Below are 16,711 nucleotides of genomic sequence, written 5' to 3' on the forward strand. Positions count from 1 at the left end.
GTGAAATGTATCGCGTGGTCACTGCGCTCGTTTAAAATTTCACGCACGTCAAATATTAATCAGCTTAAACTCTTAGTCCAGTATTTAGCTAAATAATCATCAGTTAATCTAGTTAAAAGCTTGGAATAATGCGTCATTTCACCTCAAGTGACGTTATAAAGAATAATAAATAAATACAATTAAACGTATAAATACGAGTCGATCCGCAAAGAAAAAGCAGCAGCGCTTATTCTCACCACTTTATTCCCACCCCTTTATCTTCATTATTTCCTTTGCTCTTTTACTACACTTATATTCGCCTATGATAACGTGAAATACATACACGCAACCACACACCCACACAAACGCACGCATACACAAGCACGTATATCTGTACGTACACATGTACGAACCTATGGCTGTCAACGAGATGCGACTGAATTATTATTTTCATTGGTTTTGAAAGGCAGTAAGGCAAGGATTAAGTCATGGGTATGCTTTAGTGTACGAGGTCCTTTCCAATACCGAACGAGATACTACGAACTCGGTCGTGTCTCGCACATCGAGCCACAGATATATCAATATATGTATACATACAAATACAGATTTGTACACGTAATTGTCGTCGATTTAATAACCTCCTTAATAATACAGATAATCGTAATACTTTCAATTGTTTTCTTTTTTCTCTTTTCCCATGTTCAGTTATATTTTGATGATTTATACGTTCACTAAATCCGTAACGTTTTGTTCGTGTGCGTGTGTTGTGAGTGTTTTACTGGAAACGAAATTCTCTTGAAACAATAATGAATATAGTTAGGCGTACGCAAAAAAATTTATACTGCTTTAGCAATCTTTCATTTCGGTGTAACAAAAGATTCGTTTATGTACCCGAAATTAGCTGCCTGGACAATTTTATCTCATTCGATACGGTCAACGACTAATTTCAACGGAATTTTGTTTTCGGAGCTTGTGAAAATTTTAAATTACATGTTTAACGGAATACGAATTTAACGCTGAAATTGAATCGAGCCAATCTGCAATTTAACACGGTCGTTACATTGCGCGAGAGTTCGTTTCGACCCAATACTTTCCACAATTTTACGCATCCGTATACATTTAAGTATCTAATGTCTCGCGTGTGGGCTCAATCCAATTTTTAGCTCGTTTCGTCGCATTGTTTTACATACATTTTTTTTTCTTCATCATCGTTTCTATACGAGTGTACGATTTTATAGTGTCAGCTTGTATGCAATAGTGTGCGTGTGAGTGTGCGTTTATGAGTTCGTCTGTATTTAATTTTTATTTTGTTTTGTTTTGTTTTTTTTTTTTTTAATTTTAATTTTAATTTTAATTTTTTTTTTTACTTTTTCTTTTTGTTCAATAATTATAATCGTATGTACGCACACGCGATAACTAGCGCGTAGATATATGTTTATATCGACTAGAATTCGTAATGGGATGTATGGCCCTTGGTACCGTTCCGCTTAAGCCTTAGGACGTGCAGTTACGACGACGTTCGAGATCTACTTTTCTCTCTCTCTCTCTCTCTCTCTCTCTCTCTCTCTCTCTCTCTCTCTCTCTCTCTCTCTCTCTATCTCTTCTCTTTTGCGCTTTTTTTCGACTTCCTCCCCCTTTTTCGAGTCCCAACGAGGACAGTCCTCAGCTCATTATTTACTTTTGTATAATCCGGTCGAATGAAAAATTATTGTAAAACTTAAATTTGTATACCGTTTGTAAATAAGCACCGACTGGTTGCTTTTAATGGTATGTTTTGATGGAAACTCGGAAAAATTTGTCGCCCATCTCGGAAAATTGATTTATCCCCACTTCGATCGTCTTTTTTTTTGTTTTTTAACATCTCTCGATTTCTCTTCCTCTTTCGCCCTCTCCTCGCTCTCTTCTGCTCCCCATTCTTCTCTCATTCTCTCGTACTGACGTCCGTTTTTATCGTTTTCATAAGTATTCCTCCATTTCACTTTCTGCGGCCAAGGTAATCCGCCATCTCCTGGAACTTTTCTTTCTCATCCTCAAGCAGCAGCGCTTGAATGCAGCTCGTAAAGTATTTTGTGCTGAAGCAATCTTGCCTGACAAAAGATAATACAACAATTAGTACCGTTTTAATACAATTTCGATGATTCGTTGGTTTTAACAACGTTTCAATGCTTGCACTCTTTGCTTTAGAACCGACGTATACGAGATCGGATTATTCGCTCGCTGTATTTATTAAAAATAGTGTTTCAAAAATGCAACGGTTTAAAAAACATTCGCCGATCAATCAATGTTTCTGCCTCCTGAAATTGAAAAAAAAAAATTAAGAAAAAAAATTAAAAATAAATTCACTCGTCTCGCATTCGCTCGTTGCTCCATAAATTGCGGCGCCCATGCTCGTGACGAGATCAAAATATCACCATAAAATTACACTGAAAAAAGTGTATTGGTGTAAAACCTCAAAAATTTTACGACAAAACATCTTTTTTCTTCGTCGTACTCGTTTCTCTCAATTGTAAAATAAAAAAAGTGGGAGAAAAACAGGGAAAAATACCCCCAGCGAATAACACGGAATGATAATGTACTCAACAAGGACAATTCCGTAACTCAATTACCTAAAACTTGGCTCTACTGACGCGATGGCGAATCTTTAAAGTTCCATAACTCAATAGAAAATTAAAAAAAAAAAAAAATGAGAAATGAAAGAAGAAGTAGGAGAAAGAAACAATTGCAAGGATTGCGCGGAATGACGTACCAGGAAATTTGAGGGAACTGGTTTTAATTGTAAATAAATAAAAATAATGAATTAAGGTAAAGAGGAAATGATAAAATAAAAAGGAAAACAAAACAAAAAACTACCTAAACCCCAGGATCAGCTCCGTGGAGTTGTTTAATCCACGTTTGTATCTGTTCCACCTCGTCCTGCAGCAGGAGCACGTCCAGGCACCCTTTGAAGTAGTCCGACGTGAAGCAGTTCTTTCTGCAAATGTTCAACAACCAAAACTTCGTATTTTCTTTTCAACTCTCGTCACAATATCGTTTTACATAAAAACTAAATATTATTAATTTTCTATCCCTTTGACCAATGATTTGTAAGCTTGAAAAAAAAAATGATGCATCATATGTTTTGATAATGATTTAGTCGGTCGGACTAAAAATAGGATATAAACGAATGGGTGAAAATATTTAGGAAACTATGCGGTGGTCGGGTTTCGCGTCGACGTGAGTCAGCTCACGGATACAACTGTTGAGGCCAGGTAATAACGGATGTACACCTGCATTCGTTCCTGTGTCGCTATAAATAGAAGAGAAATCTCAATCTGCCTCGATTTGCGCGTGCCAACGTATTTATACACGATTTATACGTTTCCGTGTGTGTGCGTGCGTGCAAGCGTGCGCGGTCGTAAGCGGTGCGTGCAGGTGTGTGAACAACGTAGTCCGATAGTTTTACGCGCTTCGAGCTTTATTACACATAAAAATGTATGATTTTTATTCGCATCATTCCTTTCGCAGGCACTGCGAATTGATTTTCTTTTAATAATTGGCCTCGAGGCGCTACCGCGTTTATTTAAACGAAAAATACAATTTTTAAGAAATTTCGATATATCGGTGCATATTCGTGCGTTAATTTCGAAAATTTTTAATGGCAGACTTGACTTGAGGCTTTAGCACGGTTACAAAAATCGTTGGGAACAATCTCAAGCCTGCTCACATTAAATGAAAAACTTAAACAGCTCTGCTCCCTTCATATTTACGCTGGATTAACGAGTTTGTTACAAGATACTTGTGTCCGGAATATCGAAATACGTATCATGGATGTTGAGCAATAGTATCGATTATACACGGTTACGCGGGGTTCTCTGTTGGTGTATTTTATACGGTTTTCTCCTGCATAGGCAGAATATTATAGGCAGCGATTATAATGCTACTCGGAGAGCTTGATTATAACTCGCTTTATCAGTGATTATTCGGTGAAACTTAATTTCCTGTTTATCGCGTCAAATTTATCATGCTGAAGTGTTTCATTTCAATATTTTTATCAACATTCGTCATGATTTTTATTGAATTTTTTGAGTTTCGAAAAATCATTAAATAATTATCGATTATTTACACTGAAACCTGAACAAAAATAACCTGGTGATTAATATCCCTTATAAAAATAATCCCCACGAAAATAACCGGTCGATAAATATCCCACGCAAACGCATGATGATGTTTTCATGCGATAGAAATCGCAGCGTGTACTTGAGCATGAACATTGGTGAGGTTGTACCTTAAAATATTAATTTTCGATTGAAAAAAACCAATATTTCATGCAAAGGAATACACTGCTTCCATAAATTGCCTAATGTTTTGCACATATCTTCCAAAAGTCTTGAGCAGTAACGTTTGTGGGTAGTGCTCTCATTATCGTGACGACCCATCAACTGACATTTTTTCGGATCCGTAAAAATGTATACACAGAAATATACCTCGTAATTCCCAATCTTGCGTTAACTATCTACAGATGCGGTTGCGTTCTTGTACACGTTTAGTATAAATCATTTGGGACATTTGTATACGGATGTATTTTGTATTGGGTTATTTTAACTTCATGATATATTGTGCACGAGTTATTTAAATCGGGACCTGAGATGTGTGGTTATAACGAGTCGGTGTAATAACGATCCTCCGAGCATTAAGGGGTCTACCCTAATTAGAATTTCCAAAAAATCGATTTTTTTGTTGTATATTTCATTTTTCGAAAGTATACATATAAAAGTGTCATGCTAAAAAAAGATCTGAACAGTCTGCGTGTACTTTTGAGCCACGCTTGATTGGCTGCCCGAGCGCGCGGTACCGCGCGTACCTGCCCCTCAGTTTAAACGCGTATTCCTCAAAATAACGTTTTTCGACGGCTCGTTGATCGAATCTCCGAAACTATTCGACCGATTCTTACCAAAATTTTATCACGTGCTCTTCATGACTATAGCCAAACTTCGGACCACACGAATTTTGAAATTCTGAGCGGAGTTATTTGTTTTTTTTCTCTCTCTTTTTTTTTTTTGGCAAAAAACGATGAAAAAAAACGTGCTCTTTTCGAAGTTTTTTTTCTCCTCCATTTTCCATACTAGTCAACAAAAATTCGTGAAAATATTATTTTTTTTGGCTGCCTAATTAAGGTAGACCCCTTAAACGATGTAGCGATGGATTTATAATCTTAAAACGATTGAAGGGACGTGACTAATCGAATAGTAGTGAAATAAAATGGATATAAATGAATGCTTTACCCGCACAGAGTGTGTAAAGTTGGCTCACGGAACAAATAGTAGCAATCCTCACAAATGCGATCGAGGCGCGCAAAGATGCTTCCGTCGTATATTCCTTTACACTGTAATTGCATGAAGGATCTTTTTCCCAATGGATGTCCCATGAGAACCCCAGCATCGGCGATACCGAGACACGAAGATATTAGTAAAAGCGCGACTGACCACGCCAGTACCGAGAGTAAAACGGGACACGACGAGGACGAAACGGAAGTTGCCCCTGTCATCGTCGTCGTTGTCGTACATCTCGGATAAATAGACGAATGCGTGTTTCCCGATGTCGAAATTTTTGTACGGCTCGACACGCATCGCCTCGATATTATCGCCAGAGACGATGTACAAACACTCGACGAGCTGTTTAGTCTGCTTTTGCTGCAATTGTTGCTTCTTTTATTGCTGCTGCTCGTGCTACTACTGCTGCTGTCGTTCCTGCTGCTGCTGCTGCTGTTCGACGTTAGAAGCGACGAGCTCTGCGGACGATACATCATCTGCAATAAATTGAAACGTTATTTAATGAATTTCACATTTTCCTGTGAGCTTTTAAACTCTAATAATATTTTGGAGTTTTATTTATTTCAAAATAAAAATATTTCAACGAAATTTTATGAAAGAATGAATGAGAAACGCGAGCTCTTTAAACTTAATTTTAAATCTCTCTTCGCGATGATGTTTTCACACGAATTTTTCAAAAACAACAAGTCACGATTCGACTCCAATCGGAAATGATTCGCCTACAGTCATACGGACAGCCGAACCCCTTCTGGCCGCTCAGCAATTGGCTAAAACCTCAAAAAACAATCCCCACCACCGCGAAACGCTTCATTAAGAGAAAGTATAGAACGCGACGAGGCTCAAGCCAACGAACGACAGAGGCTGTCAATGTATTTGCTCTTGAGCTCGCCGGCACACTCGAATCGCAGTTCTCATAATTTCATAATACTTCGGGATTTTTATTTGAACACGCTTTTATAAATTTATAGCGATAAGAGTCCTGGGCAGAAGTAACAATGCCTGATGTTAAACCGAAGGCACAGGGGTCCCCGTTTTATTGCATTGATTTCGGTCTTGAGTCGATCCTTACCGAACCGGTTTAAGTTCGACATGGTACGAGTGAAAAACGGATTATGTTTTTATTGACAACATAATGCGATTACGAAGATTAATTGATTCGACGAATTTATCATGGAAATAATATGAGATTCGAGTGATACCGTGAAACTCAAGTTTTGGGATGACTCCCTCTCGTCCGGCAACCGAAAGAGTTTTGTAGACAACAATATTTCAAAGTTCTTCACTTGAGCGTTAAGCCGGAATTGACCTGTGTCGAGTTGGAGATTTTCTTTCTCAGGAGCAGGCAACTTATTTCGTCGTATTTTCTGAGACGAGAAAACTCGTGCAGAGGGACCGTTACTTTTGATATTTATTCGTATCCTTGTTCGCTTAAAAACTTTGAATATCTGGGATAAAAATTCTCCTCTCGGGATTGATGAACAAATAATGAGCTTTTCCTCCGCTATTTTTCAGTCCACCTGGAGCAATTTTTTCCCAGCGAATAGTGGTCGTAACAATGTATGAAAAAACCATCAAATGTGTCATCATCTCTAGTTATTAAAGAGCCACAATTTAGCCGAAAAATGGTAAACGCCCGAGCAATTATTGCTTCCCAGAAAAAGAGTGTGAGGCGGCTACTTGAGGCACTGTGTTCCGTCCATGCTCTCAATTACAAGTTCGGCTCCGCAGCCGCAGTGGAGGATGGAAGGTAGAAAAACAAAATGAAAACTAAAAAAAATGTGGACGAGCAAAGACTGCAAAAGACCAGAAGATGCGAAGCTTCTAACCAGACTTTTTTCAGCGATTCTCAACGAGGAAGAATGAGCGAGACGGAGAGAAAGCGCGGAGAGTACACGGGATAAAAAGAAACGAAAAGAGGGAGAAGTGGGATGAATAGAGGGGATATTGTATTTTGCTTGAAAGTGTGCGTGTGTGTGCGCGCGCGCGCGCGCGCGAGTGCGTGGTTATATACGTGTGCAACCTGTTACTCGTTTTAGCTGTTCTGGGATGGTGAATGGACCACACGCAGGTAGGTCCCCCACAGCTGTAAACGTCCTCAACCGACAACTTCATTAACCACTGACCATCCGAGCAGCCTCATCCTCCGCACTCGTTCTTTTTATCTCATCTTTCATTCGTTTTTCCTTTGCTTTTCTCTTTCTCATGATTCTGTCTCACTCACTTCGCTTCCGTACGAGAACAGCCTGCTCGTAAGAAATACAATAATCCAAACACTGTCCGCAAGGGACTAACGTACGCATCTCTCCTCGTGTGCTTTGCTCCCATTGCACTTGGCCGTAATCTCAAATCTTTCTCTCCTTTTCTTCTTTTTCTACCCCCCATCCCTTTCCCGGCCTCTCTCTCTCTCTCTTTCTCTCTCGCTCTCTCTCTCTTCCGTCCATTCCACTTCTTCCAACTTTTATTTTTCGGGCCGCATACATTATCGTTGCTCCTGGGTGGGATTTTATTTTTAGATATCCTTGTGCACACAGTTCTCAAAATTTTTTGCAACGCCGCTATATTATCCGCTACTCGTGCCTCTTTCTCGACCCCCGCAACATTTTTCTTTTCTTTTCTTATTTCATCATCCTTTGACACTGAGTTGTGACTCGAAGCATGTGCGATTAGCATGGTGCGTATGCCCGACACGGCACGCTACATTTTTCAGGTAAACAATTGTGATGACAAGCATTTTTCGACGCGAACGAATCGTCGAATCGCGCTTCACATTTTTTCTGGAACAATTGTTTCTCGAAACGTCGAACGTTTCGAATAATATTTTCAAGAGTTATGAATTTTTTATTATTCTTTTCTTTCACTATTTTTACGATTAGACAGAGAAACTGTGAGATAAATTTAAAAAACGAAGATTCGACTTAGGAGACCTTGGAATTCCGTGAAAGACTTTCTGTGTCGAAAATTAATGAAAAAAATGGAGAAACGGTTGTGAGAGAGGAGGGAGGAGCGTCCCAAAGTACAAGGATTCCCTCTCTCTCTTGCCGTTCTTGAACTCGGTCCAGAACGTTTGAATCTGCTTTATTTTATGTCAACATATATATGCGGTTATCGCATAAATATATGTGTACGTGATTTCGTCGTTCGAAGACGTCAGAGGGGCCCCACCGATGTCGAAAGGCCCCCCGGGCTAGTCGGCTCGGTTTCTTTAAGAAAACCGAGTCAAAGACTCGAGAGAGATAAAAAAATTTGGCTTGTTCGCCATAAGGATACACACCAATGTGTAGAATCGGCTCGACGCCGATAATTTGCCCCGAGAGCGGTGATGGTTAAGATTTCGGCCACTCTTCGTGGCTCGTTTTATTCCCATCGTTCCTTACGCTCGTGAGTTATTCCCCGCTTAATTTTTATGACTCGGGTCTGACTTTTTCAAACGAATATTTTCCTCTTTAACAAAAATCTATATTTGCTTACGCGGCTCCATCGTAACGTACCAAAATCGCCACTCGCAATAAAAATTTTCATCATTTTCCCAATATTTTCCTTTGAGATCGGAGTAACTGAGCAAAAATGATAAAAATATTTTGTGAAAAACGGAGAAAAATAGCCGCGGCGAAGTAGAAGGAAAAGTGGGGATGAGCAGCGCAGGCAAGAAATAAACTAAGAAAAAGTCAACGGGGATCGGCCCCTCAAAAGACTCCGCGTCCTCTCTTTGGCTCATGGTGGAACAACGCACAGGTGTGCAATCTGTAAAGCTTCTTTAGTAAAAAAGTAGAAAAAACAAAGCCACCACACGCTTCCGATCGTTCGAAAGTGCGTGCGATCGCACGCACATGTTTTGTCAATATTCATAAATATATTTGTATGAAAAAACAGGGCTCTACCGAAACACGTGCTTACGTAGGCGCGAGCATGTTTACTCGTTTTTTGAATACAGTTCTCGTGTGTATTTTATAAGGGAACTTTATTGCCTCTTATTGTCGATAACAACTTTAACTTTAACTCGAAACTTTACTATATTTTTCACTTTTTACCAATTTATATTTTTATTTTTTCACTTAAATTTGATTTTTAAAAAATTTTTATGTCTCATTGCTTTTATTTGAATTCACAATCGCGTTTTGCTTGCTACAATGTTCTCAGTGCGCTGGCCTTCTGAATTCGGTTTTCAGTGCATTGAGCCACCAAATAGTTGACGATTGTTTCGTGTGTACGACGATTGGTCGGTAAGCGCGATTCTGAACTTTTTGACAACAGGCAAACGTCCCTTTTCCTATGTTATTATTATTATTATTATTATTATTATTATTTTTTTCATTTTATTTAACATTAACGTGCAAAAGTAATGGAAAATTGGATCGATCGAATCGACCATAATGAGAGAGAAAAAAAGGGCAGAAATGTAGAGGAGAGAGAAAATATCCGTTGGCTTTTGCGCGTAAAGCAATCTTATGGTGCTCTCGTTATCGCGTGATGGAAGGGAGCCCGTGAACGAGAGAAGGTATAGAGGAGCAAACGAGCAAAGGAGAAAAAAGAATGAGAGGGAAAAAAGGAAAGATACACGTACAGCCGGGGCGCGGCAAAGGATGATGCGTGGTATCGTTAGATAGATCGCCCGGTTCTTCCTCGCCAGGTGGTCCGGGCCGTGCGCTTTGCCGGATGACTCAATCGTGAGAAGGAGTTGCTGGACGAGCTTTCCTTCCTCTTATACTTTTTTCTCTCTCTCTCTCTCTCTCTCTCTCTCTTCCCTTCTCTTTTTCTCAAGCCCCGAGCCGCCCCGATATATACACGTATATACTTAGTGCGTTGAGTTTCGCGCTCTCGCTCTGATCAGTCCAACCGAAGCGCCCGCAGAGGCCCTGGGGGTTGTGTGGCCCTTTAATTAGGCCCCTGGTCGCCGTTCTCCTTCCTCTCCTTCATTCTCACACACTTATGTACAATACGTATGCCATTTGATACGCGATATATCGTATAGGCGGTACGATAGTCTTTTTCTCCAACTTCGTTTCCTATCTCTTTCTCTGATTTTTTTTTATTATTATTTTTCATTTTATTTTTTCAAATTATTTTCTCTCTTATTTTCGATCTTTTGAGCTTCTTCTCCTCATTGTTAATCTCTATCTTTTTATTTCTCTCTCTCTCCCCCCTCTCCTTCTCTCACATTCACTCACGCGCGTATGTTCGCATGCGTAAAAAAACGAATAAAAGGAAATGAAATAAAAAAGATGACAGTCGTAAATCAGGCTCCAACGAGGCCGCATGCGGATTCGTGTGCGGCTGCATGCGCGCGCGCGCGTGTGTGTGCGCGAGAACTCGCGCCGCGCTGTGCTTCGCCTCTCCCCGCCCGCCCCTTTTCTTCATACCGCTCAAATTCGCCTCTTGTACTCGCCGCGACCGCCGCTGCCTCTACATGCTTTTTTTTTCTCTCAACGATTTTGATTTTCTTCTTGCGTCGGTTACATCTTTGACGCTCCACTCAAATATATGCACGCACCCACGAGCTCCTCCACGAAACCGATCACGCACACGCGCGCGATAATCCTCATTTTTTGTAATCCTTGCCCATCGATTTATTTCAATATTATCCTTCCGTTTCACTTTAACTTGATTCAGTTGAATTGATTCGTTCGGGTTAAAGGATGCGAGCAAATTCGCATTGAATGTTATTACATTTGTGTCCCGGACCGTATTTTATTCGCTTCGCTTTTTAATAAAAACATTTTCGAGGCTCATATAAGAAATGGAAAAAAACATTTAATGAAAGAAAATCATTCGCTCACTGATTTTCATCGGAAGGATAACGAAAAAATAAATAAATAATATTACTTGGAATGCAAAACCAGCGTCTCGTGTCAGAGCTCCGGTGTTACAGCAAAGTTTTGAAAACATCGCGTACGTGAGCACTCTATTTTTACGCTTGCATCCGTTTTTTGTGTCTCGCGAGACTGGAGAATATTGAGAGGATGAATGGAGAAAAAAAAAAAAAAAATAGAGGAGTCAATGACGTCAATGGGGAGGATAATTATATATAAGAACAATCCTATTTAACCTATGCGGACTTGAAGTTGTTAAATGCTAAACGATTCCAATCGTGAGTCTCGCACAAGAGATATCTCATCGAATATACAATATTTTGCAGACTTGTTAGTTTTAAAAATACATTTTGCCTTAATTATTGCGGATCGAATGCGCACGAGGAAACACGAGCTGCGGAAAAAAATGTTGTTCGTCGAATTAAGTTCTATTTAGTCGAATTCAACTGTTTTTCATTTCTGCTAAATCGTATCGAGGTCATGAATTTTTCGTCTCTAAAAAAGCGCAGCTTCATGGTAAAATGAATTTCGCGTCGAAGGATGCTTCTGCGATCAACAAATCGTGGGCGAGTGTTTTTTAACGATTTGTCATACATCACGACGGAACGCGGGAACAGTGGTGATCCGGTGTAGCGAACGACCTTGCGAGCACCAATGCCGGGGGGAAGACGAGAAAATATTTGAAAACTTCTCTATTCGAGTCATTCCTGTACACAAAACTTTTTTGCTTCCTCCGTACGAGGGCGTGTCTTCCAAGTATTTTTTTCGCTTCAATGAGAGTCCCTAATTGCCGGAATTTTCGGTGTAGCAACAGCCGTGACAGGAGCTAAAGATGAAAAAAAAATTTTCCGTCAAAATAAAGCAGAAACAGCAATTGTGAAATCGTTGATTTTCAAAGAGATTTTTTGTCCGGTCGCGCGTTCACGCAGAATGGGAAAACAATGATGAAAACAGTAGGCTCATCGGACATGTGTTTATATATATATATATATGCGGACACGAAAGCGCCGCGCACCGGCGCTCGAGTGCGTGTGCGTGCGTCTTTGAAAGAAAGTTCAACAGGTGCGTGCCAGGAGCATACGAACTCCACACACACGTCGCACAGGCTATTTTCTTGGCGACCCGACCACTCTCCTCGACGCCCTTTTTCTCTTTCATTTCTTTATTTTTTCCTCTCGAAAGTCTTTTCGAAAAAACCGAGGCTAATTCCCCCCGTGGCAACGCTCGATCGCGTCCACGGCATAGCCACGAGGAGCGCTCGAGATTTACTCTGCGAAATCTTTGACGGCCTCGATTATCGATTGGTCGATCCTGTGTGCTATTTCGTTGTTTTCACATATTCTGATATGCCGAGTCTATTACGGGAGAAAAAAAACTATTCGGAGCTCGCATAAACGCCGGTCAGAGAGAAACGTTATTTTTGTGTCATCGAATGAACACGAAAATTGTTGGTGTTGCGGAGACAAAAAATGTCTCATTCATCGTCAACGCGTTTAAGGAAAGGTGCTGAAACTTCGTCAAGGTTATTGGAATCTAGCTGTTGTCCTTGCAGCAACGTTTTTTCGTTCCCGATGAGAAAGATATTTAGTACGAGAATGATAAAAACAAAGGGAAGAAAATAAAAATAATGCGTGTGCAGTGGTCGTCCCTCGAGCGACCGTCGCCTCGAGCATTGGCCGAGAAAAGGTCGTGAGATATATTTGAAACATTTGAAAAGTGAGTGCTACGATAAAAATGATTTCTTAATGTACGTGTATACGTTGATACGTACATAAAATGTACACATAAACATGTATCGCATGGGCATCGATGCTCGAGCGTTCGCGGACGTTCTCGCGGTGTCAACGAACCCACCGCGATCTGCCGCTCTCTCTCTCTCTCTCACTCGCTCTTTCTAGTTGTCTATACCGGCGTATGTTTCTCGCTGCAGCGCGCTGCATCGAGAGCCCGTTGGATTGCAACACCCGAGAGACTGAAAGCCAACGTTGACGAGGTCGTGTCGCTTCCCGAGGCTCCCTCGCACATGCCATACACGAGAGCAGGCCTCGCAGAGTCTCTTCGAGTGCGGCTTAACACAATAACCAAGGAGAAACACTCGTCAAGAGTGTGCACATGCAAACAAAAATCTTAAAAAACGAATAAAAAGAAACGAAGATTTCTCAGCTCGAGTTTCAACACGAGCGTTACTCCCTTGCCCTCCGAGCTTAAATCTCGTGCTCTCGGGTGTTATATATTCGACACACAATCCCAAACGAACATAGAGCCTCCACTGTTTTTATCCCCGCGCCCGTCTCTCGACGATCCAAATGCCCGGGACACGATCGCGGACTGAATTTATATTCACATTGGAAAAATGCCCTTCGGATGTCCCAGAAAGAGATAAATTTATATGAATTACTAGAGAGATGGAGAGAAAAATAGTGAAAGAGGAGGGAGAAAACGACGTATCGAGATGCTCGAACCTCTCCACGAAACCTCTCCTCTCCTCTCTGTAGCTTCGTGTACTTTTCGTACTCGCGCGTCTTGCAACGTTCCACGAGTCGAGTTTAATATCTTGCTGGGACAGAGATCTCCTCTGTTCTTCAGAGCCTCGACAGATGTACGTATATAGGACTTAATAGTTGTTTTGGTACGTCGTGAGAGCTCAGCGAGAGTGCGAAAGACATCGACATCGAGGTTATCGTCGAATCGCTCCGAGATTCGATCGACATATTCGTCCGGAAATAAGCTCAGCACTCTATTTTCGAATCTCTCGTTGCGTAGATTAAATGTGGAGCATGTGGAAGTGTTTTATCAGCAATAGAGGACTCCAGTCTTCATCCAGTCTCGTAGAAATACTGGCATGATCGGGAGCAGGCCCTAACGGCGCTAACGCGCTCCCGCGAAATCGAAGCACTTTCAACTCATCCATTGAAACTAAAGAAAAAAGGATTTAGTTGCAGGTAGAATATACGCGCGGAGCAGAGCAACCGGGGCGAGGGAGAACATCGGAGAGTCCAACGGAGGCTGACAGTGAGAGGAACACACGCACACAGAGCAGGCCAGTTCGATAAGCTTCTCTTGGCTCCGCGGCTCGTTCGTCGTACTGTGTCGTGGCTCATGCCACGGAGCTCGAGCCTCCTCTCGAGACTCGAGCGTGCATATCGTTCCCTCTCGCCCCTACCTTCGCTCGCGTCCTTCTTACCCCACTCCCGTACAACAACGAGACAAACCGCGCGGTGGTAAGACGAGTGGGGACTAGGGTTCCGGCAGGCTGCAGACAGCTTGGCGTCCGCACACGAGCTGCTCGCATTACATTACGAGCAAACCGTGTAGCCTTTCCCCGTCTTTCGCGACTCTCTCGCCGAGGCTCTACGCTCGCTCTTCTATTTCCCTCTCTCACTCTCCGACCAACCGCCGCACCGGCCTTTTAGTTCGTTTCAACTTCATACCTTCTCATCGCTTTACACGTACAACACCACCACCACCACCACCACAACAGGCGTAAGCTTAAAGTAACACATTGAAATTACGAAGACGAGAAAAAGAGAGGGGAAGTGAGCTTCGCGCCACTTGACTCGACTACCTCATAGCGCACGCGATTCCCTCGCGCCCATTGCCGCTCCTGTAAAACGAGATAGACTACATCTCTTTCACGCCACCATTCGTATGGTTGATCCATTTTGAAATAATCTACAGCGGCTCCGACGAACCATTCGGAAGTCTTATTGCCGAGTCATTAACGCGATTATAGACGCACTTTCGGATCGTTTCAATCGTACGTGCGCGCCTCTGCTATGCCGAATACGCGCTTTTCAATCATCCTGACAAACTCGTCGAGTCATTCGTTATTATACTTATTTCGTCGATAGTGACGCTCAGGTGATTGAATTCGCGATGTTAAGGGGCTACGACTCGCTTATTTAAATCGCTGGAGCCTTTTTTCATTGATTATGACGACGATGTCTCTTACCCTGGCTGACATATCGGGAAATAATGTGCACCGAAGGCGTCTTGAAGAGCTAAATGACTTTTGCCCCAATGCCGAGACGATCATCGCTTTATTTTCCTCGATCGAATATTCTTTTTTCCGGCACGTAATAACGGGCGATAAAAAGTTAAGATTATTCGAAAAAAAAAGCATTGACGAATCAAATCGTTGATGTTTTTGGTGTTTCTCATCGTTTTAAGCATAACACGAAAGGCGTGAAGATTCGAATATTTTGTTTGGGGCAAAATCTCGAGAAACGAGTAATCCAATGTTGCGGATAACGAATTTCCTAACGCTCTATTCGATCGAGGAACATATGACGCGCGATGGAATTCGAGCGGGACGAGGTCGAAAGTTCGAGTTTGTTGACAGTGGTCGCGTTGAAGAATGATGATGACGACATAGTAAAACTATATTGGTAACGAATGAGCTGAGAAACGCGAGAAAAAAAAGGGAGCGGAACGTCGAGCGGCATGCGAGTCTGAACGATTTATTATTTTTTTTTTTTTTTCTCGTATCCGCGTATACATCGCGTAAATCTGCTGGCTCGAGGTCAATACACTAAATAGCGCGTTTCTTTTTTTTTCTAAGGTATTTTATTTCCATATGTAGGGATATAAATTGTCCAGGGGTCTGAACGAGATAAACGCTCGGCGCTCAAATACGTTTTCACTTCCGTTGAATGTCGCCCCGGGTTGCGGAGCGAGTTTATACGCTTTGAGAATGTTTCGCCGGCGTCGTTTGACTCTTTGGCTCGTTAGCGCTTTCGTTTCTACGGAACTGCTCCCGTTTGACCCTCGCGTAAAACTCAAATATTCGCTACATTTGTGTCCCCTGTATTTACTGCGCTTATTTATACTATAAAATAGCCCCAGACCCGGCTGACTCGTCGACTCGGAGTCGTGGGCTTTGGAAGGCACATTTTTTCTCGTACGAGGCAAAATTTTCAAACATTTTCTACCAACAGAAAACAAGCGTTGACTTACGAATCGGAATGATGAAAAATCCGAATTTGCATCACAACGAACCTGTTTTTTGTAGGAAATTTTGTACTCGAAATATTTGCCTTTTCATTTTCCATGATTTCCTAAATGACCCCGAAGCTTCGGTTAAGCATCGGATCAAAGCATTTCACGGCTTTTTAAACCATACTCAGACCTCTTGACTTCGGAGAATGATCTTTTAGCAGATGCTGTAACGTCACGGAAGGAATACGACTCCGGGAATTCTAGTTTCTAGGTCTGAAAATGTAGGATGAGTCGCGATGAGTCAGCCGAAAAGTCAGGACTTTTCGTATTCGTAGAGCTCTCACGTATGGGACTACGGAATTCGAGCTCGATCACATCTCAGTCACAAAAAGTTTTGAAAAAAGCATAATTATTGGGCGATATTTTGGTGTCTTCAGTGCTCTCATTCTCGAGAATAAAAAAATCGGGGAAGACATTTTTAACAATATTATGCGTGTCAAATAATATTTGCGTTGATGTAATGAAATTTCCGCAGTACGAAAATAGAATAAAGTAGTGAGCATTGTGGCAAAGTAATCCAAAAAAATAAATAGCCCAAAATACCGCGAGCGAAGCGTAAGCGTAAGAAAATTGGCGAACGAACGAGAGGAAAAAAAATGTAGCGAGAGACGATGTTGA

The 16,711-nt window shown here is 41.5% G+C and overlaps 2 protein-coding genes across 7 annotated transcripts in view; one reads left to right on the forward strand and one right to left on the reverse strand.

Annotated features, from left to right (window-relative positions):
* LOC122416375 (peroxisomal leader peptide-processing protease) overlaps nucleotides 1–16,711 on the forward strand; it is a 56,939-nt gene that overhangs the window by 6,476 nt on the left and 33,752 nt on the right. The gene's annotated exons all lie outside the window — the stretch shown is intronic.
* The window catches only part of ITP (ion transport peptide), a 32,492-nt gene continuing 16,961 nt past the window's right edge, over nucleotides 1,181–16,711 (reverse strand). For 3 of the 4 annotated variants that reach the window (XM_043429277.1, XM_043429278.1, XM_043429275.1), the window contains exons 2-4: nucleotides 5,241–5,764; nucleotides 2,830–2,950; nucleotides 1,931–2,066 (exon numbers count right to left, since the gene is read on the reverse strand). In XM_043429277.1, coding sequence (XP_043285212.1) covers nucleotides 2,830–2,950; nucleotides 5,241–5,764 — 645 coding nt within the window. In that variant the 3' untranslated portion in view covers nucleotides 1,931–2,066. Of the gene's footprint in view, nucleotides 2,067–2,829; nucleotides 2,951–5,240; nucleotides 5,765–16,711 lie in introns of all 4 variants that reach the window. The other variant, XM_043429276.1, reaches the window with a different exon arrangement.

Source organism: Venturia canescens, chromosome 9, assembly GCF_019457755.1.
Source record: "Venturia canescens isolate UGA chromosome 9, ASM1945775v1, whole genome shotgun sequence".
Lineage (NCBI taxonomy): Eukaryota > Metazoa > Arthropoda > Insecta > Hymenoptera > Ichneumonidae > Venturia > Venturia canescens.